At 39.3% G+C, this 27937-nt stretch overlaps 1 protein-coding gene across 1 annotated transcript in view; it reads right to left on the bottom strand.

The window, feature by feature from the left end:
* Window positions 1-515: 515 nt before the first annotated feature.
* The window catches only part of sec24d (SEC24 homolog D, COPII coat complex component), a 141434-nt gene continuing 114012 nt past the window's right edge, over window positions 516-27937 (bottom strand). Inside the window, exons 17-23 of the mRNA XM_078402442.1 lie at window positions 25621-25766; window positions 23718-23856; window positions 16893-17011; window positions 9912-10091; window positions 7655-7846; window positions 5714-5803; window positions 516-4019 (exon numbers count right to left, since the gene is read on the bottom strand). Coding sequence (XP_078258568.1) covers window positions 3879-4019; window positions 5714-5803; window positions 7655-7846; window positions 9912-10091; window positions 16893-17011; window positions 23718-23856; window positions 25621-25766 — 1007 coding nt within the window. The 3' untranslated portion in view covers window positions 516-3878. The remainder of the gene's footprint in view (window positions 4020-5713; window positions 5804-7654; window positions 7847-9911; window positions 10092-16892; window positions 17012-23717; window positions 23857-25620; window positions 25767-27937) is intronic.

Here is a 27937-nt window from a genome sequence, read left to right as displayed (position 1 = left end):
TTTGTTTGAGGTTCTAACCTTTTCACAAATTACACAAGTAATTTACCAATGGCCTTAATTGGTCCATCGTTTGTGTACAATGCTGCACCATCTTGTGATTGAAGCAATTACTAAAGGACAATTAATATCACCACAATTTTTTACAACTTGCCTCCCTCTTGTCAACCACATGCAACAACAAATTATTTAAACTGTTGATACAGGGTTTCATTACCATGCATGCTCTGCACCACTCCCTTTTGAAGCACCATAAGAATTTTGAAATTAAACCAGAAAATGCTGGAAAACCATATCAGATCTAGTTGTATTATTTTACCTATGGTGTAAAACAAATGAAAATCATCTTTAATTCAGCTCATTAACTTTTTCATGCAGTTTGTATTTGTCTGCATATATTACATGCCTGTAGGTATCACAAAATGCTGGAGTAACTCAGCAGGTCAGGCAGCATCTAGGAGAGAGGGAATGGGTGACGTTTTGGGTCGAGACCCTTCTTCAGACTGAAACGTCACCCATTCCCTCTCTCCTAGATGCTGCCTGACCTGCTGAGTTACTCCAGCATTTTGTGATACCTTCGATTTGTACCAGCATCTGCAGTTATTTTCCTACATTACATGCCTTTAGTGTTTGTTTTGCTTTTTAAAAGGTCAAGCACCTGATATTGCAATGGGAATTACCAACCTTTCTGCTCACTAATACCAAGCACTGGTTGGAGCATGGATTTCCACATCAACTCCCATCCAACGTTCTGCATTCTGTTTCTTGTGAGGCATTGAAACGTTATATTTTCTGTCATACTCGTCTAATTTGAATGTTTGCAATTAGTCAATTAAACTGGTGCGCATTTAGTTTCCGACATCATATAGCAGGGGACAAAATTCCAGTAAAGAACTGGTGAAACCCCCTCAGAAAATTGTAGCAATCTCTGCCTTTCCTGTCTGCCTTATAATTGTTGAACAGACAAAAGACTTGAAATTGCATTAAGCAGGACAGTTTTCAGACAATGGCCACTGAAATGGTGTGTGCTATTAATTTTAATTCTGCACAGGGTATCCCTTTATATGGGCACCCTGCTTTCATCCAAGGCACATGGTTTAATAAGGACTTTAAACCTTTTAAACAACCAAATCTCAAGCCCAATACTTAATTCAGACCACTTTCCAATATTAGATCATGATTGACCAAGGTATTTTGTGGAAATGAAGAGAGTGGAGGGCAGGTGTTGGGTTTACTGGCTGGCTGGGTCGAGACATTATCCTCTACTGGCAGATGTGCTTGCCAAACCTAAATAGATTAGATGCCTTCCTACATTCTTCCATGAAGTGGACTCAATCCAAACATAACTGCTACAATGATATGATGCCGACCCCAGTCTCCTTTTTTACTTTGATAAGAACATTGGAAATCTAAGTGGGAGTGGATGATATGGCCCCTTGTGCCTGCTCAGCCATTCAATAACAACAGGCTGCTCTTTTAACATAGAAAATAGGTACAGGAGGCCCTGCGTGCCAGCACCGCCATTCATTGTGATCATGGCTGATCGTCCACAATCAATAACCCGTGCCTGCCTTCTCCCCATATCCCTTGATTCCACTAGCCCCTAGAACTCTATCTTTTACCTGGGCACCACTATCGCACACTAAATCCATATCCCTCAATTCCCTTAATCTCCAAAAATTCCCTTAATATTCTTGTTTTAAATTCTCCAGTCAAAGGGAAACACTTATCCTATGAAGACCCATAAGAATTTTGAAATACATTTGAAAAATGCTGGAATCGCATGTCAAGTCTGGCAGCATCCGTGGAAGGAGAAGCAGCCAATGTTTTGGGTTTGTGATCCTCCAGTCGAATTGTTAAAGAGAGGGTCTCAGGCCTGAAATGTTGATTGTTCCTATTTTCACAGATGCTGCCTTGTCTGCTGAGTTTTCTGTTTATAGCAGATTTCCAGCATCTGCAGATTATTTGTTTGCCTGAAGAATTTAGTTTTAATTGACTCATTCACATTCTTCTAAACTTCAGAGAGTGCTTTGTATTTTACTTGACATCCTCCTTTATGAAACATTACTTATTAGTGAATAGCGCTGAGCTGACTGCTCACCACTCTTGCTCCACCTCTCTGAAGATACTTTAACTTCAAAGGTTGTAATGATCACCAATTGTCAGGAAGAACACAATACAAATCAACATATTTGATAAGGTTAAAAAATCCAAAAACGAGCAGGAGTGATTTTCTGAGACTGTACTGCATTGCTGATCTTCCACCTTAATTCCATTTTTCTGCACGATCTACATATTCTTCAAATCCCCTAAAATCCCTAGACGTGTTAACTACTCTCTTGAAAAACTTCAAAGATTGAACACTTACCCCGCATCACAGTCACAACCCTTTGAACGTGAAAATCCAATCTCAGTCAAGCACATTTGTTCCCACAGCCAGTGGAAACTTTATTTCAACACCTGCCCTATCAAATGCCTTGTGAGGTTTGTAGGTTCCAACTAAATCATGTCATTACTTCTAAACTCAAAGAATTGTAATTTTATGTTCTGGTGAAATATTGTTTTTTAAATAATTTCACATTACTTAATACTGTACCTAAGAAAGTGAACATTTGTGCTATATTACATGTGTGATCACTTATAAAAATTGGGAAGTTCATCAGAAATGAAATCTGACATACTAATGTACGTAGTTGAACAGCACAAGATGCTGCAGTGAAGTAAATTTAGCATCATGTCCATTATTAATGCTCAAGACTGTGTAATCGGCAGAACAGGGAAATATCCACAGTAAGAGGATAATGCAAGATTGTGGTCCTGAAAATAAAAATACATGTTTCATTTGTCGATTCATTCTGAGAGCTTTGGATACATGAACAATAGAAATGGAGCATGGTTTGAACATTTCCCTTATTCTGCTTTGAAGAGTATTATTAAAAACTCTTACAGAAGATAAGTTCTGAAGTTGACACATAGTTGAAGGCTGGGCAGCACGGACTTGGAGGGCCGAAAAGGCCTGTTTCCGGCTGTATATATATGATATGATGATATGAATGTGCATATTCTGGCAGCTGAGCATATACATCACCCTTTAGCATATACGTTAACCAATCCTGGTTACAAACTTAGGGTCTGTTATTTGGGGAATTGAATGGAAGGACACAATACAAATATTTAGTCATTACTTATTAATCACTATTATGTTGGAGAGCCTATACTAAATATTGACTGATTTAATTACAGATAATATAACCAAATCAAAATTAAGACATTGCATAGGCTTTTGGTCCACTCAAACTCCACTACATTGTGATTAGAATATTAAAAGTCTTGGATTATAAAGATATTGTTGGCAACTGAGATCAATATTTTAAAGGAGGATGCATTCCTTGGTCACAGGTTTTTGTACAGGATTTACCAAATTGCTCTGCTTTCTCTTGCCACACATCAGGACCACTCATTTGGTGGTAGGATGAAATATTTACAAAAAGCACCTGACAGATATGTATTGCTGGGTACCCATCTTGCGATTTGTTACTGCCCAGGTTCCTGATATTGCAACGAAAGAACAGCAATTTAAATCCAACAATACAGCCGACAGAAAATGTCAATTCAATATATTATAAACTATATGCATTAATACCAACCATTTCATTATCAGAGAGACTTTGATTGAAATGATAGTGTTACTATAAAACAGTAAATACTAGAATCCAGGAACGTTTAAATTACTTTTCTTCTTCAGAAAGCACTGGTACTGTCGATAAATGTTGTGAAGAAAATACAACAATGCATAATTTGACTGTGTGCCATTCTTGCTAACCCCTTTCTCCTGGAGAGTTGAATGATAAGGCAATCCTGGCAATAGGTTGAGGCAGGTCTTAGGTGAGAAGCTGGCGGATTTCTTTGTGTACGTAACAGAGGAAATCCACATAAGAAGCTCCTCCATGGATCCCTTTATCTTCTACTAGGAAATGCCTGAAAATTCCCTCCGTTTTCTCTTTTTGCTTTAATATTATCAACTGCAGATGAAAAGAGGAGAAAATCAAACTTAAAACTCCACGCTGTAGAATATATTGTAAATTCCTATAGTTTGATACAATTCATTTTTTAAGTCATTTTTGTGAAAGAAAAACAAAATCAAGAAAGCTTAATTTGAAACATAAAAGTCAGAATTCACAGGTACCAATGAAGAGTTTTTATCACATTTATAATTTGGGGCAAATGCACCAGGTCTAGAAAATGCTATAAACCATGCAATGTTGGCTTAACATAATACAAATATAAACATTAGTAACTGTAATCTAAATATATAAATAATGATTTTACATTTAAAAAAAAAAAGATCTATGAGTGTTATTTACATTGAAGGGAACATGGCCTGGAGATACTAAGATCCAATGCAACATTTACATGTGCTGCATGAAAGAATTTCTTTAGAAAACTGACTACAAAGTTCAATTTTGTTTTCACTGTGAAGTATGTAGTATCAGTGATTTTATTTCCAGATCTACTGTACACCCGACATGCACATCTATTTTCATTGTTTTAATTTAGTTTAAAAATACAGCATGGTAACAGGTCCTTTGGTCTACTGAGACCACGGCAACCGGAGATCACCCATGCACACTAGTTCTATGTTATCCCACTTTCCTGTCCACTACCTACACACTCCGGGGCAGTTTAATGAGGCCAATTAACCTCCAATTTGCACATCTTTGGGGAATGGTAGGAAATCAGAGCAACCCGGATCCCATGCGGTCACCCAGGCAGAAGGTACAAATTCCACACAGACAGCACCCAAGGTCAGGATCTAACCCAGGTGTCTGGCGCTGTGAGGCAGCAGCTCTTCCAGCTTTGCCAGTCTATGGTTTTCATTAACACACGTTTAGCCAATGGTCGGTATTGGTCACACGTAGAAGAATGCTACCACCAGTTCTGGCCGCACATTCCAGAAATAAGGCATACTCTGCGTAAAAGATTTTACTCTTAAATCTCTTTTAAAACTCCTAACTCTCACCTTAACTCTTGTTGTTATATTCCTTCTATGGGAAAAAGATTCTGACCATTAACCCTATCTATGTGTCATGTAATATTATATATCTCTATCAGGTCACTCCTCACTACCATTGCTCCAGGAAATGCAAAGCCACCTTCATTATGAAGCTACCTTAGGTGGGAAGCTGCTGGGTCACAGATAATTGCACTTCCCCTCTGCAGTAAGGTAAATAAGTCAGAGTGCACGGATGTCAGGGTTTCCAGGCCTGGGAGATGTCAACATTCCTTTTATTTCTGATCATGAAGGATAGCAAAAGCAAAATGTCTTTCTTGAATAACTGTTAGCTTCCAGTCCTCTTCAACTAGAACTTCATCTGGTGAACAGGTGATCCTGGCTTCCCTACTGAGGAATGTTAAAATTAAATTTGAGGCTAATAATGCCATGGGATTCCAAACTGTGTTTTTAATAAGGGACCCAGCTGATTTATAAGGGCAATTTAGTTGGCTATAATCAGTTATATTTATTGCAATCTCACCTCTTACCATTTTCACTGTTGGGGCATTGTGTAAGCTTGCAATACTTGGCAGTTATGTTTCAGTTAATGGTGCACTTCAATTGACACGTAAAGCACTGTAGGCACGGTTAAAGCAATCGGTTGCAATAAGGAATCAATTATTATGAGAAAAGAAATTCCTATACTTCAACATTGCTGCTTACTTTCATGGAATAAGGGCTCTGACTTCTTAAGTTGTCAATGATCATCCGAATCTTCTTTGAATAAGGGTTGTCCAGTTCAGGTAATGATGTCTGTAAAGAAGTGAAAGTTCAGAGTTGAAATTGTTTAGTAGTTTTCCAGGTGATCACTGTCCATTGTCAAAATGGGTCTCACCCATCGTTTATTTCTTTAATTTAGTATTAATAATCACTTCTCCGTATGTTGCACAGGCCAAAAATCTGAAACGAAAAGCTGAGGTAAGGACAATGTAAAACATTCCCTTATGTTCTACCATATCTCAAATAGTTGAAGTTTTCAGACAATGGCAGTTTTTCAAATTTGTTACTGTTTTGTACGTGCTGATGAGGCGAGGCAGAAAACTCAGGGCACATTGTTCAAGCACTCAAAAACATACATTTAAAAAAATAGGCAGAACAGATGCAAAGCAACTTTGCCCAATAAAAGCAAGGAAATTTGTCCAGAAATATAAATCATTTCTATTGTGAGTAATGGAAACGTGATATTTGCACGGCCTTCCTGCCACCTGCGTTCAATATACTTTCTCCAGTTTAACAATCTAAATACTTAAGTCAATAAAAAAGACATTGAAATAAAATAAACTTGTTTCTGACTTGTTTCTTCAGCCACTAGAGCTTAAGAATTTCTGCACATCCAGAATGCTTTCACCCTGAATGTTTGTGAGAATCAGGGTAAAGAAGTGAGGTGGTGGTCTTATTGTTTTGATAATCCAGAGGTCTAGGGCAATAATCTAGAGACACAAGATTATTGATGAGTTAATTCAATAAATCTGGGCAGCGGGCAGTAACCAGCAATGGTGACCAGAAAGCCATCAAACTGCTCCAAACACCCAAGCACTTGGCTCATGTCCTGTAGACAAAGGCAGACCCATTACCTTTTCTGGCCAAACATACATGGGTGCAATTTGTCTACTTCTCTGCTTTGCCATAACTTCTTTCTTAAATTACAATTTTATAAATTTTAAATCAACTTTAATTTCCTTCTGTAGAAACAAGAAACTGCAGATGCTGCTTTACAAAAAAAAGACGCAAAATGCTAGAGTAATTCAGCAAGTCAGGTAGCGGCCCTGGAATACATAGATAGGTGACGTTTCAGTTCAAGACCCTTTTTCAGATTAATTTACTTCCCTCTGCTCAGTCTCCATTCCTTATTAGCTTCTCTGAACCAATTTACGTCATTGTTTACATTAATCAGTCATAGAGTCATACTCTTAGCTTAGCATATTATTGTCACAAGTACCGAGATGCACTGAAAAGCTTTTGTTTGCGTGTTATCCAGTCAAAGTAAAGACTGTACATGAATACAATCAAGCCGTCCACAGTGCACAGAGAAAGGACAGCATGGAACCAGGCTCTTTGGTCCAACTCATCCATGCTGACCGAGATTCATACATATGCAAGTTGAAGGACTATCAGCAATATTCCTTTTAACTGCTGGATTAGTTAATGGGAAACGTTTTGTTCATGAGAGTAGGCAAATGGACAGGAACTCTGATGAAACAATCACATTTGGGGATAATGAGAATCTAGATGAACTACAACACATCAAGGAACTTTAATCAAATTGGCATGGAATTTCCTCGAACCTCTCCCATTCTGCCAACATAGGTCTGCCAAAATTGCAGATTAATTCTGTTTATGTCAGTAAAAGGGATTTCTGCCATTCTCCCTGGCCAGGTACAGCAGTGAGTGTGAGCACTCCACGGAAAATCCAAGCCATACGACTATGATTAAAATGATACATTTTCAGCAAATAAACACATTTTGACCAACCACTACAAGTATTATTAAACTTCTTGTACATCCTTCCCAGAAATATAATTTTGCTTAGCGAGTGTTGGAGGGGTCAAAAATGTTTTGTTATTTATTACGCATTTGTTTAATAACTTTTTGTACAATACTCACCGACTCTGTGTTGATATGTGCAAAGGTAGCTACGTTAAAGATGCCTTGAATTAGTTCAGGTTGTGCGTTCAGTCCCAGCCACAGGAACATATTTATTCCATTTGCCAATAAAAATATTCCTCCATCTACTAAACGTTCCTCTGAGCAACGGAGAGCGGCTGGAATCTCCTCACTGTTTACATCAATCGTGTGCTGTTAAAAAACAGGCAAGTGTTCAGCTGTGTCATTGCCTGGAAGCCATTCAGCCTCTTGAGCCTATTCTACCATTAAACTAGATCATTGCTAAACTGAATCAATGCTCATGTGAATGTTAGCTACACTTACCTAACTCTTGTTTCCATATTCCATAGCAACAGTACCGAAGGAAAAGACTACTCACCTCAGTTTCAATCATTTTAATTAAACCATTACAAACTGATTATTGAGGGAAATATTTTCCACTTGTTTTTGCATGGAAACATGTCTTGACACAATTTTAAGGATTTGTTTCAACTAAGGGATGTTGTTTCTTACTGTCTTCTCTAATCATCTTACACACAAAATTTGTCTCCTATTCCCGCAGATTGAAAGGCCAGTCTCTGCAACCCCTTCTCATAATTGATCCCATTAGTTTAGTTTGCCATTCCCAAAAATCTCACTACTATTCCTACGATATGATACGACACGATAAAACTCTATTCATCCCCGGAGGGAAATTAGTCTGTCGAGTCACAGCACACAAGTTACACAAAAACTTGAAATTAAAAGTGAAAACAAAAAGAAAAAGACAAGCGACTGTTGGCTGGCTGCCGTGTGCACAGCGCCATCACCGGAACAAATGAACAAACAAACACAGACTTATCTCCTGGGCAGAGGATTCTAAAACTACAATGCTGCCCCCCCTCCCCCACTCCGGGTCCCCCCTTTGTTCTCCCACCATTCCTCACGGCGGTCCCCCCACGCTGGGTCCCCATTGTCTTCCTCTGCACCATACCCTGCACCATGGCCCATGCATTCCGGCTGAGAACTTCGATATCCTGCTCCACAATAAAAGTTACATTAGTGCCTTCAGTAGGAAAATAACTGCAGATGCTGGTACAGATCGAAGGTATCACAAAATGCTGGAGTAACTCAGCGGGTCAGGCAGCATCTCAGGAGAGAAAGAATGGGTGACGTTTTGGGTCGAGACTCTTCTTTCAGACTGATGTCAGGGGAGGGGGCGGGACAAAGAAAAGTATCGATATGGCTCATACAGGAAAATAATAACAGATAATGAAATGTTTTTTTAACATTTCATAATTCCTCTTGGAGTTGATTTTTTCTTTTGAAGTGTTCATTTATTGGCTATTGTACAAATCTAGATCTGGCATTGTGACAGAAATGAAACAGAAACAGTCATTTTAATGTTGTTTATGACATTATGGAAAGTTTGTCCGTTTTGATACAGTAGGTTGTTTGGCTTCCTTCAAGTAGTCCTTCAAATAAAATAACTACAGGGAATTAACTTGTTTCTGGATTGTTCTTTAAGGTCACACTGCAAGGAAAATTGGCCAAATCTAAGAAGCTCTATCATAAAAATACAGCTTTCTTTCATCCATGTTGTTATTGTATCATAACAATACTTTATAATAATAGTATAAGATAACATACGAATTATTTGCTTGAAGAGTGTTCTCAGTGCTAAACTGGTGTTGTTGAAGGAGACTATTGACTGTTTCCATTCTTGGTCCCTCTACAAATCTAAGTCATACCCAAGACCACGAAGGTGACATTTCACAAATTCACATTCAATAATGTGTTGGCTGCAACTCAGGTTAGGTTCGGTGATGGTGGATAAGGATAAACAGTAGCACTTGTCTCCTAACAGGGTCTGTGGGTGAGGGTGGGAGGTTAATGCCACTAATTGAAGCCAGAGGTGTGTTGTGTTAGAGCAGTGGTTGACGGGATGGTCTGGACTGAATGGAGCCTATGACCAGGGTTTGGGGAAGTGGGTGGGTGATGGAAAGAGGGAAGGAAAAGTCCAGATCGTTTAGTGCCTGGTGTCAGCCAATGCATCAACTATGCGACAAAGGGGTGGAGTTTTGGGTGGTGACTTGGGCCTCAATCATGGGACTGAGAGATGGTGGGAGTCTTGGGAGACTGATCTTCAATAAAATGATGCCACATCAATTCCAAACTACTCATTTCGCTGGATGGAGGGAAAAGATATGGACATTGAAAGTATCAATTCTCCCTGTAGAGGATGGGATCCCGTCAGTGGTTTAACTTCTTCACTTACGATGGGTATCAGCCTTGGGTAGAAAAAGGATTGCGTGCCTTCCACGTCCATAGAAGTAACCAGCAGCCGCTGAAAGGTTCTCTCGTCAGTGGGAATGTCAGGGCTCCCGAGTAAGACATAACTCTTCAAGAGGCAGTTCATGTAGATAGGCAGCAACTTCATGGACTCTGGAAGAATGAGCTGGCAGACAACACAATAAAAACACCCTTGAATAAGCGGCATCTTTTGCACAGAGCACAGACTTTTATTTCTGTTTGACTGAAAAATAATTAATGCCCAATATAGATTTAATACATCCCTGGGAAAATAGTGTGATTACTGCTTATAATGTTCCTAATGCTCTCAATGAGCAAAGACAGTGTTTTGAAGTCTATCCAAGGACTGTCAAGTATACAGTTTGAAAGTAGCCTGCTGGTATACTGTGGAGCCTGAACAGGAATATGAAAAGCGCCTTCATGTCTGGTTACAAAAGCAAAATATACTGCTAGTCGCCAATCTTATTATATCCCCCTCGCCCTCAAACCGTGCACAGATAATTTCTTCTTCCTCTCAAAGGTCAGGAAAAGTTCTGTTGGCTATTAACAGGATGAAGGAATGGAGTTTCTTGGATGGTACAGAAGACCTGACACCTGCTTGTTTATGTCCTATTGAACTATCCCACTATCTTGACTATTTTCTCTCAGCAAATTTGAGGTGACACATTGGCGCAGCAGTAGAGTTGTTACCTTACAGCGCCAGAGACCCAGGTTTGATCCTGACTATGGGTGCAGTTTGTATGGAGTTTGTACATTCTCCCTGTGACCGTGTGGGTTTTCTCCGGGTACTCTGGTTTCCTTCCCCGCTCCAAAGACATACAGGTTTGAAGGTTAATTGGCCTAGGTAAAAATTGTAAATTGTCCCCAGTATGTAGGTAAGCTCTAGTGTACATGGTGATCGTTTGTTGGCACAAACTCGGTGGGCCATAGGGTCTGTTTTGCTGGAATTTAGAAGACTGAGGGGGGATCTTATAGAAACTTACAAAATTCTTAAGGGGTTGGACAGGCTAGATGCAGGAAGATTGTTCCCGATGTTGGGGAAGTCCAGAACAAGGGGTCACAGTTTAAGGATAAGGGGGAACTCTTTTAGGACCGAGATGAGAAAGTTTTTTTTCACACAGAGCGTGGTGAATCTGTGGAATTCTCTGCCACAGAAGGTAGTTGAGGCCAGTTCATTGGCTATATTTAAGAGGGAGTTAGATGTGGCCCTTGTGGCTAAAGGGATCAGGGGTTATGGAGAGAAGGCAGGTACGGGATACTGAGTTGGATGATCAGCCATGATCATATTGAATGGCGGTGCAGGCTCAAAGGGCCGAATGGCCTACTCCTGCACCTATTTTCTATGTTTCTATGTTTTTACACTGTATCTCTAAAAACCATTAAAAAAAAAAAAAATTCAGCCACTTTCCACCTATTTGTTCAATACTTCTTACACCCTCCACCACCTTAATAATTTCAGCTGTGTTAGTCTCAAACAGCTCACTTTTACCATGGTCTCCAGTATATGTCTAAACCTTTATCCCACATTAGGACAACTGAGGGTCTTTCACCTTGCCGGATGTCCCCTATCACATGAAGGAGGCAATGCTATCTGTGATTAGAAAGGCCATGGCTGAGACCATGGCTATGTGCAGAGTTAAAGCCACAGATGGTAATGGTATCCTCAAATTTAAACCTCTGTAACAACATCCCTACTCTTTAGATTTAGGTGCATGACAACCGAGGTAATAAACTTAAACCTAAATCTAAAGAGTAGGGATGTTGTTACAGAGGTTTAAATTTGAGGATACCAGTGAAAAGCTTTGTTTTGCATGCTATCTAAACAAATCAGATAATACTCTACATAAATACAATCAAACTCAGGCATAATAGGTAGAGCAAATGGGAAGATACAGAGGCAAGAATATAGGTCTCAGCATTGTAGAATACCAGTTCAATAAACAAAGTCCAATGTCCGCAATGGTGAATCAGACAGTATTCTAGCTTATGGATGGACCTCTCTCACTCTTTTTGCTTTTACTTAATAGTTCCTTCAATTCACGTGTAACCAGAAATAACATTGAACTGAAAGGTATACAGCACATTCACTGGGTGATTAACGTGTTACCAAATGACTTTAGTTAATTGAAACTAGTTAAGTTTATTATTGTCATGTGTACCAAGGTACAGTGAAAAGTTTTTATTTGCATGCTATCCAGTTAAAAAAAAGACTATAAATGAATAAAATCAAACGGTCCACAGTGCACAGTTATTGTAACTTTAAAAATTGAAATTGAAATTCAGTTCAATATTAGCAGCAGAAAGGAGGAGCTGGAGCAGTTTAAAACTTTGTGCACAGGTAAGGACTGGTTATTTTCAGTCCTGATAGCATTGGCAGCAAGTAAAGGGAATCAGGCTCTAGTGGAGTGAAACTTTGGAGCAGACACCTTGACTGCTTTGAGAGGAAGTGCAGTTAATAGGTCAAAATGTGGCCCTTAGTGAATTGGAGCAGAAGGCACGCAGAAACAAGGTAAACTTTTTAAAGAGTTTATTCTCCTTAAGTCTGCCAGATTTATTTTCAGAAGCTGCCTGACCTGCTGAGTTACTCCAGCACTTTGTGTCTAACTTTGGTATAAACCAGCAGCTGCAGTTCTTTGTTTCTAGATTTATTCTCAGTGTGGATGAAGCAGGAAGTTATTGCAGCACTGGGGCTGTCTGCTTCTCCTGTGTGATGTGGCAAAGCAGGAGCAGTGAAGTGTTCCTCATGACCATGAGGAGTGCATCCCGCTGCAATCCTCTCGGACCGCATGGATTGGTTGGAGCAGTAGCTGGGCACACTGAGGAGCAACAGGAGGCAGAGTCAGGGAAGTGGCCTCACCAAAGGTTCAGCTCGATGGATGGGTGGCCGCCAGGAGAGTGGGCAGGTAGTGCAGGAGTCTCCTGTGGTTATCACCCTCTCAGACAAGCATAACATTGTAAAAACTGTTGGGGGTTGATGGCTTCTCAGGGGCAAATTGCAGCAGCAGCCAGAACAGTGGCACCTCATCTGGCTGTGTAGGACAGCAGGTTAGAGCTAAGTCTAGGTGTAATAGTGCAAGAGTAATAGAGAAAGGGGACCTTCAGGGTACAAATTGGTGTTTCTGTGGCTGCAAGCCTGGGATGATGTGTTGCCTCCCTGGTGCCAGGGTCCAGGATGTCTTTGAGCAGATGCGGGACATTTGAGAGGGCAGGATGAGCAGTCAGAGGTCATGGTCCAGAAGGGATTAACGTAATTTAATTTAATTTGGCACCATGTCTGGCAAAAGCATTGTGGGCCAAAGGATCTGTTTCAGCACTGTACTGTTTTATATTTCGATGTTCTATATTAATATTATACCTGACAGATTATTTGTAATACTAATTGAGAAAACAATAGTCATAGAGTGCAATTAAATTCTATATTGTAACTGTTGATAATGATTATGTGATTCTATGTTTAAATATTCCCCTCGTTATTCAAAAAATATTCAAGGAGAAATGTTAGCTATTGTATTTTGCAATTGAAACTTCAAAGTTGTGTGAATTATTGCATAGATCAGTGGATCTAAAGCATTTTGCACTTAGGCTGAGTAATTTGATTGAATGAATTTAAAGGTTTTAAAGACTGGATTCAGTTACCTTGTTCACAGATTAAAACTAGTTATACTACACCTTACTTTGGACGCGCTGGCAACAAGCAAGTAATTTTGAAATCATTTATCAGTCTTTAGTTCAAAATTAACAAGAGTATTTTCATAAACACGTCTTATTGCTTTGAGCAATCAGTAAAATCTACCAAATATATTATTATGCGTCAAAGTGATTCAATCTATGACTTGTCAATGGTGGAATTATTAAGACTTTTGATTATTTCACCTGAAGTGAGCATATTAGTTTTAAGTTAATGTTTCTTCTTCGCATTCTACTTCCATCAATGGTTAAATGAACAGTTTTGTATATGGAACAGGACAACACCAATGCCAACTCCCTGCAGAAAGCACCAATATCATGCCCTTATAAGGACAGAAATTTGTTGTTTATTCAATATTGTCATAACTTTCCAGAGAGGAGGTATAAAGACAAGAACATGGCAAAGGTAATAAATCTGCTTTAATGGACCATGGGATTATTTTATAAATTGAAGTAATTAAAACCAGTTGTTGCAGTTAGACTTTCTCAGTTCTCTGTCATCTTCATGTTTGCCATTTTTGCAATGAGACTTGAACCACAGTAGTTTGTATTCCACTTTAACAGGATGAATGCAATGCACAGATCTTAGACTAAAACTAAGATAAATATTTTGCTACATGGGTAGTGGTTAAATTTTCTGATATCTCTTCCAGTTTAATTGTCAATTGAATTGCTTAATTCCTTTGATATGGAAATAGTTTGTTTGAATGTACTTTATCAAAATCACAATGTTACAGCACAAGCAATGTGTTGGTAACAGAACCAGTACATTTAGATTGCTTCACATATTGGAATAGTTATTAGCTTGAACTCTAAAATAAATTATATGGATAAGTAATTATCATATTAAGGATCGCTCAAACTAAAAGAAGCACGAGATGCTAATTTTAACTTGGCAATGTAATTCCAATGTACATGTTATCCAAGATTTCAAGACCAAGATTTTAATTCCTAGTCATTTAAATTTGACTGGCTAATGTCATACACAATCAGGTTGGGAAAGAGAAACAAATCCACTTTCTGACTGTCATAACCAAAGGGTCACTGAGTAAAAGTAAACCTCGTAAAGTTGTATTCACTTTATTGACTCAACTGATTTTTACCGTTATAAAACACAGGCAGTTTAAGAAGCCAGTCTTCAAGTCTTTAGAACTTCCCTGGAGGTCTTAATGGAAGAGAGGATGGCAACAAGATTATTATGGCAAGAGACTGAGCGAACCTCATGGAGTTTCAAGGTCATAGTATTTAAGCTTAACAAGCAATTAACCTACATGAAACATGATTTGAAGCACAAAGGTGGAATCAAAGCTTTCTTTGATACAAGGAAGACATATCATAGAAACATAGATGCAGCAGGAGGCCATTTGGCCCTTCGAGCCAGCACCGCCATTCATTGTGATCATGGCTGATCATCCACAATCAGTAACCCATGCCTGCCTTCTTCCCATATCCCTTGATTCCGCTAGCCCCTAGAGCTCTATCTAACTCTCTTTTAAATTCATCCAGTGAATTGGCCTCTACTGCCTTCTGTGGCAGAGAATTCCACAAATTCACAACTCTCTGGGTGAATATTTTTTTCTCATCTCAGTTTTAAATGGCCTCCCCTTTATTCTTCGACTGTGATCCTTGGTTCTGGACTTCCCCAACATTGGGAACATTTTTCCTGCATCTAGCTTGTCCAGTCCTTTTATAATTTTATATGTTTCTATAAGATCCCCTCTCATTCTTCGAAATTCCAGTGAATACAAACCCAGTCTTTCCAATCATTCCTCATATGACAGTCCCGCCATCCCGGTGATTAACCTTGTGAACCTATGCTGCACTTCCTCAATAGCAAGGATGTCCTTCCTCAAATTAGGAGCCCAAAACTGCACACAATACTCCAGATGTGGTCTCACCAGGGCCCTGTACAACTGCAGAAGGACTTCTTTACGCCTGTACTCAAACCCTCTCATTATGAAGGCCAACTTTAGCTTTCTTCACTGCCTGCTGTACCTGCACGCTTACTTTCAGGACAAAATTAATCTGACAAAATTAATCTAATGGCCATCTGAATCTGCGAGAACATTTTTGTAGCAGTATTGAGCTCAGTTATATCAAAAATACCTAAAGCACATCAATCACCTTGACTGCATGGATTCAAAATATTTCCCAGATAGGAGGCAGAAACAAGGTAGGGACTGCTTAATGTTTCGGTTAAATGTACGGAAAGAAAACCTAATACAAGACTTGCATTATTATTATGGACACTCTCTGGGCTCAGAGAAAAAAATATCTTCACTGAACTTGCATTTACTTTCCTCTTTAACTTAGCTTGAACAAATATTGTTAATTTTGGATTGAAAGAAATAATCAGAAAACAAATCTACAACAGTTGATCAAACAGCATTTACAAATGCATTTACAAAACACTATTTTATCTTAACCAGTCCCGGTCCAAATGTTGCCTTTCATTTTACATTTATTGAGTACAACAGCATTACTTCACAATGCACCTCTCATTCTGGGCTTCAGGAAATATGTATTAAGGAAGCTTTCTTAGACGGATTTTACAGATTACATCCTGTCCAAGCCCTCTACACTGTGGGAGACCCAGTAAATATTAGGAAAGTTGACATATCTGACTAATGCTACCTATTATTCTTACAGCTATATACAAACTCTCTCCATATCTGTTCTTCTAATTCCTGCTGTCTATTGCGAGGTGTATTGTACAGTCCCATCAAAGTAGAACTTTCCTTTTTCCAAGTTCTACCCATATAACCTCACTGGCCATCCTCCAAGAATGTCCTCTTGAAGCAGTGCTAAAAGCACCAAAAACTGGATGAGTAGATCTTGTATTTTGTATCTCTGGTTCATTGACAAGCATGAAATAAAAAAGAACACACTCTGGAATTCATAAATCCCTGGCTGCCCTCAATTTTTATAAGAATGGATTGAAAAGAAATTATTTCTATTAAAGAAGTACTAATGTACATTGGAATTGGAAGCAACAACACTAGAATGCATGATTTACCATCTTGAGTGTGATGCAATAAGGTTTTATATAAAGTTAAATGAATGGCTTTTGTAAAATAGAATAAGTAAATATCATTGGTAATAATGTTCATTTTAAGGCAAATTGGAGAGAAGTTGTTTAATTTTAAATGAGGAGATTCAATGACAATAGCAATCATAATGCTATTATTTCTTAGTAGATAGATAAATCACTTGTACCGCACCTTATTGGTTTAGCTTGCAACAGTACATTTGTACTCACCTGCCCAGCTGATGAGGGATTAGCACAGTTCTTCCTGTAACAGGCCAAGATGTGAGCAGTTTGATTAACCAGTATTTCTCTCACAACCTTCAGCGGTTGACTTAGAATGGCTTTGTAAGCTGGTTAACATAATCATAGTAAACCATATTAAAACTTTTTTTCCCACTGGTTTCATGCAGTCAAGAATCTTAAACAACATCATTATAGAAAACAGTAATATTTTATATAAATTGGGAATAATCATTATAATTTTTTAATTATCACTTTAGAAAAGATGATAATTTGCAGAAAAAAATGAAAATGTAATAAAACTGCATTTTGTGAACTGTTCTACCACTCACTGAATCAATTCAATGCACAAATACACACTGGGGCAGCACAATGGTGTAGCAGTAGAGCTGCTGCTTTACAGCACCAGACCTGGGTTCCATCCTGACTACCAGTGCTGTCTGTATGGAGTTTGTACATTCTCCCTGTGACCGCGTGGGTTTTTTCCCGGGTGCTTCCTCTCTTAACTTGGAGTTTCCTCTCACACTCCAAAGACATACAAATTTGTAGGTTAATTGGCTTCGGAAAGTTGTAAAATTGTCTTGAGTGCGTAGGATAGTGTTAGTGTACGGGGTGATCGCTGGTTGGCACAGACTCAGTGGACTGAAGGACCTGTTTCCACGTTATATCACGAAAGTCTGAAGTAAATCCTCAACAGGCATATATTTATCAGAATCGTTAAAATCATCATGTGTAAGGGCACTTCCTTGCAGATATTGGCAGTAATTGTAGCTTAAGTATTACTGCATAGCAATACTTGATATCAAGCACAGGATTTTTACATTCCTATATTACAGTAGAATTTATTGCTTTTGTCATTTCACCAGGTAAATCATTCATTTGTGATAATACTGGAGAAACGTTTCTACCTGTAGCATTCCCTTCACCTTGACGAAAGAAAGAAATCTCCTTTCAAAGCAGCTTTCTCACACCAGGTCATATTTTGTGCAAAATGGATATTTTATGTACCCATATTTACAAAGCCTGAAATTTAAAGATAATTATGCTTTCATCTATGTCTTTGATGTTTCTTTCATATGTCCCAGCTTACACACTGCATGAACAGCCATATTTTGGATTGAAAGCGAAATGTTGCATAATAACCAAGAAAAGTCCTTGATCATCCTCATATACTGGGATCTTTGACTTCATTCAGGAAATGCATCAGTTTCGGTTTAAGGTCATGCGGTAGTCGTGCTCAATCCTGCCGTCTATGGAGGTAGCAGGTCTGCCCGGTGTGGGTGTGTAATTTTGGGCAGCACAGTGGCACAGCTGATAGAGCCACTGCCTCACAATACCAGAGTCCCGGGTTCGATCCTGACCTCGGGTGTCATATGGTTATAAGGAATAGGAATAGAATTTGGCCATTCGGCCCATCAAATATACTCCGCCATTCAATTATGGCTGATCTAAGTCTCCCTCCTATGACTTATGAGTCTTATGACTTCTCCCCATAATCTCTGACACCTGTACTAATCAAGAATCTATCTATCTCTGCCTTAAAATATCCACTGACGTGGCCTCCATGGCCTTCTGTGGCAAAGAACTGAAATTCTTTTAATGGATCAGACTTCCTCTTCAGCGCAAGGCGCCTCCACAATAAGCTGGCATGTCAGTCACAGATGTGGACTCTCCATGTTATTCTGATTAATAAAACAATAGATTTATATACTTTGATTCGTGGTTTTAATTTTCATACACAAATACCATGCTTTTTAACAGGTTATCCTACATTTTTGTTGTTTATTTTTATTTTTACATTTTAATCTACTATTTTTGATTATTCATTGTGTAGAAATAACACTGCAACGTTGTAATGTTGGGTTATCCTGTAACAGTTCTAATACAAAACAAAAATGAAAATCAGCCTGTGAGGGTCAAGAACTGCAACAAACTCAGCAATATCTTAGCTACTACTGTAGCTCGGCTAGTACCTTTAGAGACTTTACTTTAGAGATACAGCGTAGAAACAGGCCCTTTGACCCACTGAGTCTACGCCGACTAGCGATCACCCCGTACACCAGCACCATACACTAGGGACAATTAAAAATTCACAGAAGCCAATTAACCTACAAACCTGTATATTTTTGGAGTGTGGGAGGAAATCGGAACACCCTGGGAAAACCTATGCAATCACAGGGAGAACGTACAGTCCCCGCACAGACAGCACCCGTAGTCAGGATCGAACCTGGGTCTCTGGCGCTGTAAGGTAGCAACTCTACCACTGCACCACTGTGGTGCCTTCACTTGCCCATCAATACCCATACAAATGAGAGTTACTGCTTCTGCTTCAGAAAACAACCATCCATAAAGTTGTGCTATCTGCTTCGCATTGACTATTAGACAATAGTCTAATGGATGATTTGTTTCAATGTAAGTGTAAGATACAGCAGCATAAGGTGTTTGTGATAACAACTCTATCCGGGAGATTTCATGAGGGAATATGTAGTCCTTAAGTGTACCAGCATTTGCAGAGATCGTGATCTTCAGAACGTTTCCTTAAAAAAAGAAAGGGCATTAGCCGTGGAGGATGTACACATGCAGAAGGGTTGCTCGGAGATCAAAAAAGGTCAAAAATGGCATTCATGTTTGCTGTTCTTGAAAAACTCAGTGATCTCAGCGTAAATAAATGATTTCAGCTGTAATCAAAATGGACCAGTTGTCGTACAAGTGACAGCAACCTCTAGAGTTAAATGTTGCAATCTAGAAATTATCAGTGATACGCTGCTCTTCCAGGAATTGTTGCATCTCACATTTCTCTGGAGCAATTTTTAGAAATCAGTAACAGGATAAGAACTTTAGGCTTACAGAAAATATTTGATCTCATAGTTCCTGTCGTGGATTCTTTAAATGGTTTCCAAATCTACAAGTAGTACTCAACAACCACTCTGGCCATAAAAATGACTCCTATATGTGTGAATTGCCATTTCCTCAAATAAATACTTCAAAATTCAGTTGCATAAAAATTCAACCTTCATCAATTGTGCTAAAGATATGATGTATGAGACGCTGAGCCTTACACACTGCTTTTGAAATTTGATTTCATTTGCTCCAAGAAACCCAAACTTCTGAAGCCTAGTAGAACATGTAAAAACATTATATTGCTTGTTTAGTACCGCCATAGGAGTGAAATTTTAGACAATTAATTTAAAATAACTAAATGTATTTTTATTTTATGTTCATGATAGTTCACATTCCATCCCTGTCTCATTCTTAAGTTCCAATCTTTACTTTGTATTTTGTAAAACACTTAAGAGTGTTGGTTAGAAGTTATATTTTTACTCTCCGGTTTACAGTCCTGAACTTTTATGCAATTTCCTGCTAAGCCTGCTTGAAGACATCACTGTTACCAATTGCCAGAGATCCCTAGCACCAATGCCTCATCGCAACTCATGCCAGGAATGTGCAAATCTGTGCCCAGAGATTGCTAGATCTTTGTAGTGAATTTTCCTTGAGGACTGCAACATATGGGCCTTTATTTTATTGAAATGCCTCAGTCTTGCTCTTAATTCAGGTTTACAAGCTAAAATCTCTCCTGCAATTAATTTCCTGGAAACTAAACCCTTCAGGAGAATGAGGAGGGGGAAGGGAAGCCCTTCACAGCGTTACTGTGATGTCAGGGTAAAGCTGTTTTACTTTGTTACAAAGCTGCATTTACCATGCAGAACCAGTTCAAGAACAAATACACTCAGCTTAGCTTTTTGAATCAGGTTTGGGTCCTAAAGTTAAGTTACAGTCGAATACTGCAAAGAAAACTATTTTCATTTTAGCACCAATGCTAAAGTTATGGTCCATGATTATACATTTGGTGACATAATAAACCATGTTGGGTAACTTGATCAAAAGTGAACAGACTTGTATTCACAAAGAAACATCTTGACACAATGTACAGTGCCCTCCATAATGTTTGGGACAAAGACCCACCATTTATTTATTTGCCTCTATACATTCCAATTTGAGATTTGTAATAGAAAAAATCACATGTGGTTAAAATGCACATTGTCAGATTTTATTAAAGGCCGTTTTTATACATTTTGGTTTCACCATGTAGAAATTACAGCAGTGTTTATACATAGTCCCCCCCATTTCAGGGCACCATAATGTTTGGGACACATGGCTTCACAGGTCTTTGTAATTGCTCAGGTGTGTTTAATTGCCTCCTAAATGCAGGTATAAGAGTGCTCAAGAGAGACATCAGCCAAACCTTTGGCTTACCAAAATCAACTGTTCGGAACATCATTAAGAAGAAAGAGAGCACTGGTAAGCTTACTAATCGCAAAGGGACTGGCAGGCCAAGGAAGACCTCCACAGCTGATGACAGAAGAATTCTCTCTTTAATAAAGAAAAATCCCCAAACACCTGTCCGACAGATCAGAAACACTCTTCAGGAGTCAGATGTTGATTTGTCAATGACCACTGTCCACAGAAGGTATTTATTTTTCAAAATGTGGTCGTAGAGTAGGAGGGCAGGAGAAATCACAGAGGGGGAGCAGCGAGAGAGCATGTTGCTAAACTCTCGTCGAAGAGAGGAGGAGAACCTCTGTCCACAGAAGACTTCACGAACAGAAATACAGAGGTTACACTGCAAGATGCAAACCACTGGTTAGCCGCAAAATAGGATGGCCAGGTTACAGTTTGCCAAGAAGTACTTAAAAGACTAACCACAGTTCTGGAAAAAGGTCTTGTGGACAGATGAGATGAAGATTAACACATCAGAGAGATGGCAAGAGCAAAGTATGGAGGAGAGAAGGAACTGCCCAAGATCCAAAGCATACCACCTCATCTGTGAAACACTGTGGTGGTGGTGTTATGGCCTGGGCATGTATGGCTGCTGAAGGTACCGGCTCACTTATCTTCATTGATGATACAACTGCTGATGGTAGTATTATAATGAATTCTGAAGTGTATATACACATCCTGTCTGCTCAAGTTCAAACAAATGCCTCAAAACTCTGGCCGGCGGTTCATTCTACAGCAAAACAATGATCCCAAACATACAGCTAAAGCAACAAAGAAGTTTTTCAAAGCTAAAAAATGGTCAATTCATGAGTGGCCAAGTCAATCACCCGATCTGAACCCAATTGAACATGTCTTTTATATGCTGGAGAGAAAACTGAAGGGGACTAGCCCCCAAAACAAGCATAAGCTATAGATGGCTGCAATACAGGCCTGGCAGAGCATCACCAGAGAAGACACCCAGCAACTGGTGATGTCCATGAATCGCAGACTTCAAGCAGTTATTGCATGCAAAGGATATGCAACAAAATTCTAAACATGACTACTTTAATTTACATGACATTGCTGTGTCCCAAACATTATGGTGCCCTGAAATGGGGGGAACTATGTATAAACACTGCTGTAATTGCTCAATATAACTTCAATTCTACGCAGGTTAATCACTGAGAAGTGAGTCAATTTTATTTATTTGAAACAAACTTAACACCATGAACTATGATGGATTTTCTTTCTGGTAGGTAAAATTAGACCAGCTAATATAGGACTGATTTAACTGAGCAACCATGAATTATAGTTTAAAGACAAAGGGTATCCATAAATACAAACATTAAAAATGAAACAATCCTTCATAAAGTCTGCTGAGGCATTTAAAAAGTACTCCCAAGCTGAAAATGTACTTTGAATATTTATAGCAACGGAACAAACCCCAGTCAAGCTGTCTCCATTCCAGTTTGCAATGAATTATTGCAGATCCTTTTCCAAAATGTAGGAGAACTTTGATACGTATATAAGACTCCTGATATAAAGCAGTTTAACATTTTTTGAAGTGACAAATCAAAAGATATTAAAACAGGAACTATTATTTACTTTAAATTAATGTTTTACAATAATGCACCCGCTCTAAGGCACCCAGCCTATTTTTATAAAGCCTGTTGTCAATCTTTTTTAAAAGTAAATATTTATGTAGTGCTGGAAATGGTCAGGACATAAGCTAGGAGCATCATTAATAACTGCATCCGAACACGAACTCTATGGTAAGGTAGAACTTTGCCCTCTGTTGTATGTTTTAAGTACTTTAAAGCAACCAGACTACAGAAGTGGTCTTTAACACATGTGCTGCCATATCACATTTTCAGCAAATACTTCAGTGGGCTTCTGAATGTCAATTAATTGGTTACTTGGGCCAACAAAGGAAAGATGAATGTTGGTGGCGGGACCAACCAAATGTTGGTGCATTCTTCATGGGGGAACAGGGAATTAATCTCAATCAATGGATGTGCAAGTCACGGAGGGTTTGGTTTGCACACTAGTCCATGTCAGCCAGCAACCAAAGCCAAATGTGGCATTGGTCACATTAAATAGGAGCAGTGGGCTGAAGGGTACAAAGAATGTGCTGACACAACTCCAATGAATCCTGATGCAGAGTATTCCACTGATAGTTAATGAGAGTATTGGCAGGTAAAGAGGGACAATGCTTGTGATAGCAGCTGGGTCCACAACAATATAATAATTTAAAAGTTTGGGCTATTTCTGAGAAGCCTTCAGCAGCCCCTTTATGATCATTCACGCGAAAGTCCTGCACTGCCTGATGTTATAACCCGCTTCTCGAATTCCAGGGAGAGGAATTATGTGGAAGAAGCAATATCTGGGTCAATCCCTCAGTATATTCCTGAAGCACACTCCTCAGTGATCAACTCTACACCAAGGGTGATTATTCTTTTGATGTAAAATAGGAGGGAAGAAATAAACTGAGCCAGAAAAGCCAAGGGAAATAAAAATATTTCAAATGATAAAACTTTCAGCAACAAGGCAACATTTTACCTGATTTGGCAAGAAAATTGATGAGTGCATCTGTCTCACAGCTCTTGTACAGATCAGTGTGCTGAGAGCAGCAGTTTAGAGCCAGGTTGTGTATGCGCAGACGTCTTTGTCCAGCAACATTAGTGTACAGCAGGGCACACTGGAGAGAGCAAAGCACAGCACATGATGGATCTGCCTTGCATTGCAGAGTTTTAAACCAAAACATTAAATCAGCAAATCATTAATCACATCCTCGTTGTTTACCTCCAAATGAAAGGTAAACTAAATTAATCTAAAAACCTTCCACACTTAAGAAAGGCACACAGCAATAAATAAAATATTTTGACAACCTTAACTGAGAAAGAAATGACCTTATAAGTGAACTCTTAAAAGTAAATACCATAAATTTGTGTGCCAGATAAAAAGTTTACATATCATATATATTAAAGGACACAATCATCCTGCCCTGAAAATCTTTCACCCACTGAAGTTAATGGACAGAAATTCTTGCTGCCCATGGGATTTTCAATCTGCACTGGGGAGACCTGTCTCACAAAGCTTTGCATTAGGATTATATTCTCGTACAGCATATTCTTCATTGACATTTGAATAGCTATTCCTGAATTCTGTTTTGCCTTCTTGCTAATGGAGTTTTTTTTTCTTCTCTCTCCACCAAAATGAGGAACACATTCCTCTGCATCATTAAATGATGTATCTCTGAATTACAGCAGTCCATATATAGTCAATCTCTGTCAAAGTAATCTGTAACCTTAACCTTTTCAGAATCATTCGATGTGATCTTCCTATTAACCCTGTTCTCCATTAGCAACATTATACTCAAACTTTTGTTTATATATTTTGACATCGTAATTCATCCACACCATCTTGTTCTGCTTGACGGGCCTTTAGGTAAACTTAGGTTTAGTTATACTAATAAAGAAAGAAACGACCATGAAACTGATAGAAACATTTTAACATCAACATAATGTAAATCTTGTCATCACTATGTTAAATAATCATTCAATTTAGTTTGAACCAAACGAAGTTTTCCAAAATTTCAAGTAACTCCTGCTTTTCCACCCCTCCACCACCATAGGCATTCTACTAGTTACATCCTTGTTTCCATGTTGTTAGCCCATTTTGCCCATCCAACAATGGGCCATTATGGACTCCACCCTTCCTGTGGTCATCTGTTGCCAGCTGTGTTTTGTTCTGTCTTTCTACTTCATTCAGTCTGAAGGAAGGTTCCAACCCGAAACGATGATTCCTTTTCCCCAGAGATGCTGCCTGACCTGCTGAGTTACTCCAGCTTTTTGTGCTTAGCTCTGGTTTTTTTTGCACTGAACAAACTAAACAGTCCTGCAACAAAGTCATAAAATGGAAAAACACAAGGTGCTGGAGTAACTCAGCGGGTCAGGCAGCATCTCTGGAGAACATGGATAGGTGATGTTTTGAGTCGGGACCCTTGTTCAGACCGAGGTCAAAACTCCACCGTAAAGACAACCAGGATGTCCTGAAGATGCGAATGATCCGATATCAAGCTGGCTCTTTGTTGTTCCTGATTTCTTTCCATCCTTTGGTTTTTCTGTGTTTAAACCCATCCCACCAAGACTGTGAGAAAACATATCAGCTCTCAAACCTGTGCCACCAATACCCACGGACAATTCAGAAGTTTTTATTTATTCACCATTTGATCACTCCTTTGGCAACTTGCTTCGGCTGCCCAGTGCACCGTGCCCAATGTTGGATCAAATCAACCAGTATCATGACAAGGATGGTAGAAAGGACAGTGAAATATTTGCTTTTCTGTAAACTCCAAACACAGCCAAATATCATATTGGAACTGTAGGTTCAATTTTGATAAATATGACACCAAATTGTAAAGAACAAGTTTGGGTAACAGAGCAGTGTTGTCACACATTACCTGAATTAATGCTCCTTGCTCTTCGTTGAGTTTATCATCATGTTTGAACTCTACTGTGATTGCCTTATCACAGTCAATGGCAGCTAACTCCACATCAGTTGTGTTGTTCATGTACATGGAACCTAAGAATTCAGTTGCTCTGAAACCTTGATAGAAATAAACATGAAAAGAAAAGGTTTAGAAAAAGGTACAGAAACCATAAAAAAACTTTCCTCATAGTCGACACATTGCAAAACTGACAGGTTTATTTTAAACAGCACCTTTTCAGTGTTATCTCAGGTGAACCCAAGAATCTTTTGTCTCTTCTTTTCGTGCATATGTTGCATTTCTGCTACTTCTCTGAAAACATGGTGGCACTTTCCACGTATGCTGACTACAGCCTGCTCTACCTCACCGTCAACTCTCCTGATCTTCCCAGCATCTCTAAAGTGAAAGATGATCCAATATTTCAATCAACTATCAAGAAGACCAACACAATTATTCTCAGTCTTTGTCACAAACTTGGCTCTCTGATTCTATCTGCCTCTCTGGTATCTGTCTGCAATAGAACCCGACTGTTCACAGTCTTGATGTTATGTCTGATTCTAGGGCAAACTTCAGGTCCAATTTCCCATGCTGTTATTATGACTCTGTTGAATTTTGGGCCATCGAACAAGGGCAGGACCTACACAGTAAATGGTAGGCCTCTGGGTAGTGTTGTAGAGCAGAGGGATCTAGGAGTACAGGTGCATGGTTCCTTGAAGGTCGAGTTGAAGGTAGATAAGGTGGTCCAAAAGGCTTTTGGCACTTTGGCCTTCATCACTCTGAGTATTGAGTATAGAAGTTGGGAGGTCATGTTGCAATTGTATAAAACATTGGTGAGGCCGCATTCAGAATATTGTGTTCAGTTCAGGACCAGAGCACATGGGTTCAAGGTGAAGGGGAAAAGATTTAATAGGAATCCGAGGGGTAACTTTTTCGCACAAAGGGTGGTGGGTGTATGGAACAAGCTGCCAGAGGATGTAGTTGAAGCTGGGACTATCCCATCGTTTAAGAAACAGTTAGACAGGTACATGGATAGGACAGGTTTGGAGGGATATGGACCAAGAGCAGGCAAGTGGGACTAGTGTAGCTGGGACATTATTGGCTGGTGAGGGCAAGTTTGGCCGAGGGACAAATTTCCACACTGGATCACTCGAAGACTAGTTGTTTCCATCGTTATTAACATTAGCCAATTTCTCAGCTTGTCTGCCACTGAACCTTTCCTCTGTGCATCCAGATTGAGTTTTTCCATTGCACCCCGAGCCGGCCTCCCTTGTAGTACACTCTTCAAACAAAAGTCTGCTGCCTGTGGCCTAATAAATGATGGCCTGTTCATTCGTCATACCTGTGCTTTCTGACTTTCATTCGATGCTAATTAAACAATGCCTCAGTTTTAAAAATCTCATCCATATTTACTAGTCCCCACATTGTCTGGCTGTTTGTCATCTCTGTAAATTTCCCCAACAATGTAACCATCCCAAGATATTTGTGCTCCTGTAATTTTAGTTTAGTTTAGTTTTATTTTTGATACCGCAAACAGATATGGAATACAAAGTGCTCAATAATATTGAACAGGTCTGCCAAGAATGCCAGTACAAACAATATTACTGGCATTTACTGCTATGAAAGAGTAAATTAAACAGCAATGACCAGTAAAGGCAGATGGAGAGCCAAATGCAGAAATCAAGAAGTTGCTTTCCATGTAATTCTGTTCCTCTCTTTGGCTATCAAACAAATACATGCAAAGTTTGGGTTTATCAATTCATTTGTGCATGAATGTTTAGCAGGGCCATAATGCCCATCAAGCAATTTAGATACAGTGCCCTTCATAATGTTTGGGACGAAGACCCATCATTTATTTATTTGCCTCTGTACTCCACAATTTGAGATTTGTAACAGAAAAAAAAATCACACGTGATTAAAGTGCACATTGTCAGATTTTAATAAAGGCCTGTAGTGAGTCCGATAGCGAATGGATGTTGCAGACGAAGTTTATTGCATAGTTCTAAAACTCCGTGACAATTCGCAACACTCAAAACTCTGGACAACTACCTAACGTCTTACCTATACAGAATTCAATGCTAGACTGCCAAATCTACCGCGCTATCACACCTCGTGACATCGCTAGCCAATCCGAGGGTTCGAACTCTTCTAGCCAATCCCTATGTCCCTACATGACCCCCCCCCAGAACCCTCGATGCCATACCTCACGGGCGCCCGGACCGCCCGACCTGAACGCGTACGAGGAGGGGAGGCCGGTACCGCCAGCGACGAAGGAGGCGGGGAGGGCCCCGCC

The sequence above is a fragment of the Rhinoraja longicauda genome, chromosome 1 (genome assembly GCF_053455715.1).
Source record: "Rhinoraja longicauda isolate Sanriku21f chromosome 1, sRhiLon1.1, whole genome shotgun sequence".
NCBI lineage: Eukaryota > Metazoa > Chordata > Chondrichthyes > Rajiformes > Arhynchobatidae > Rhinoraja > Rhinoraja longicauda.
Note: the sequence above shows the minus strand (reverse complement) of the source record. Positions and strands in the feature narration are given on the sequence as shown.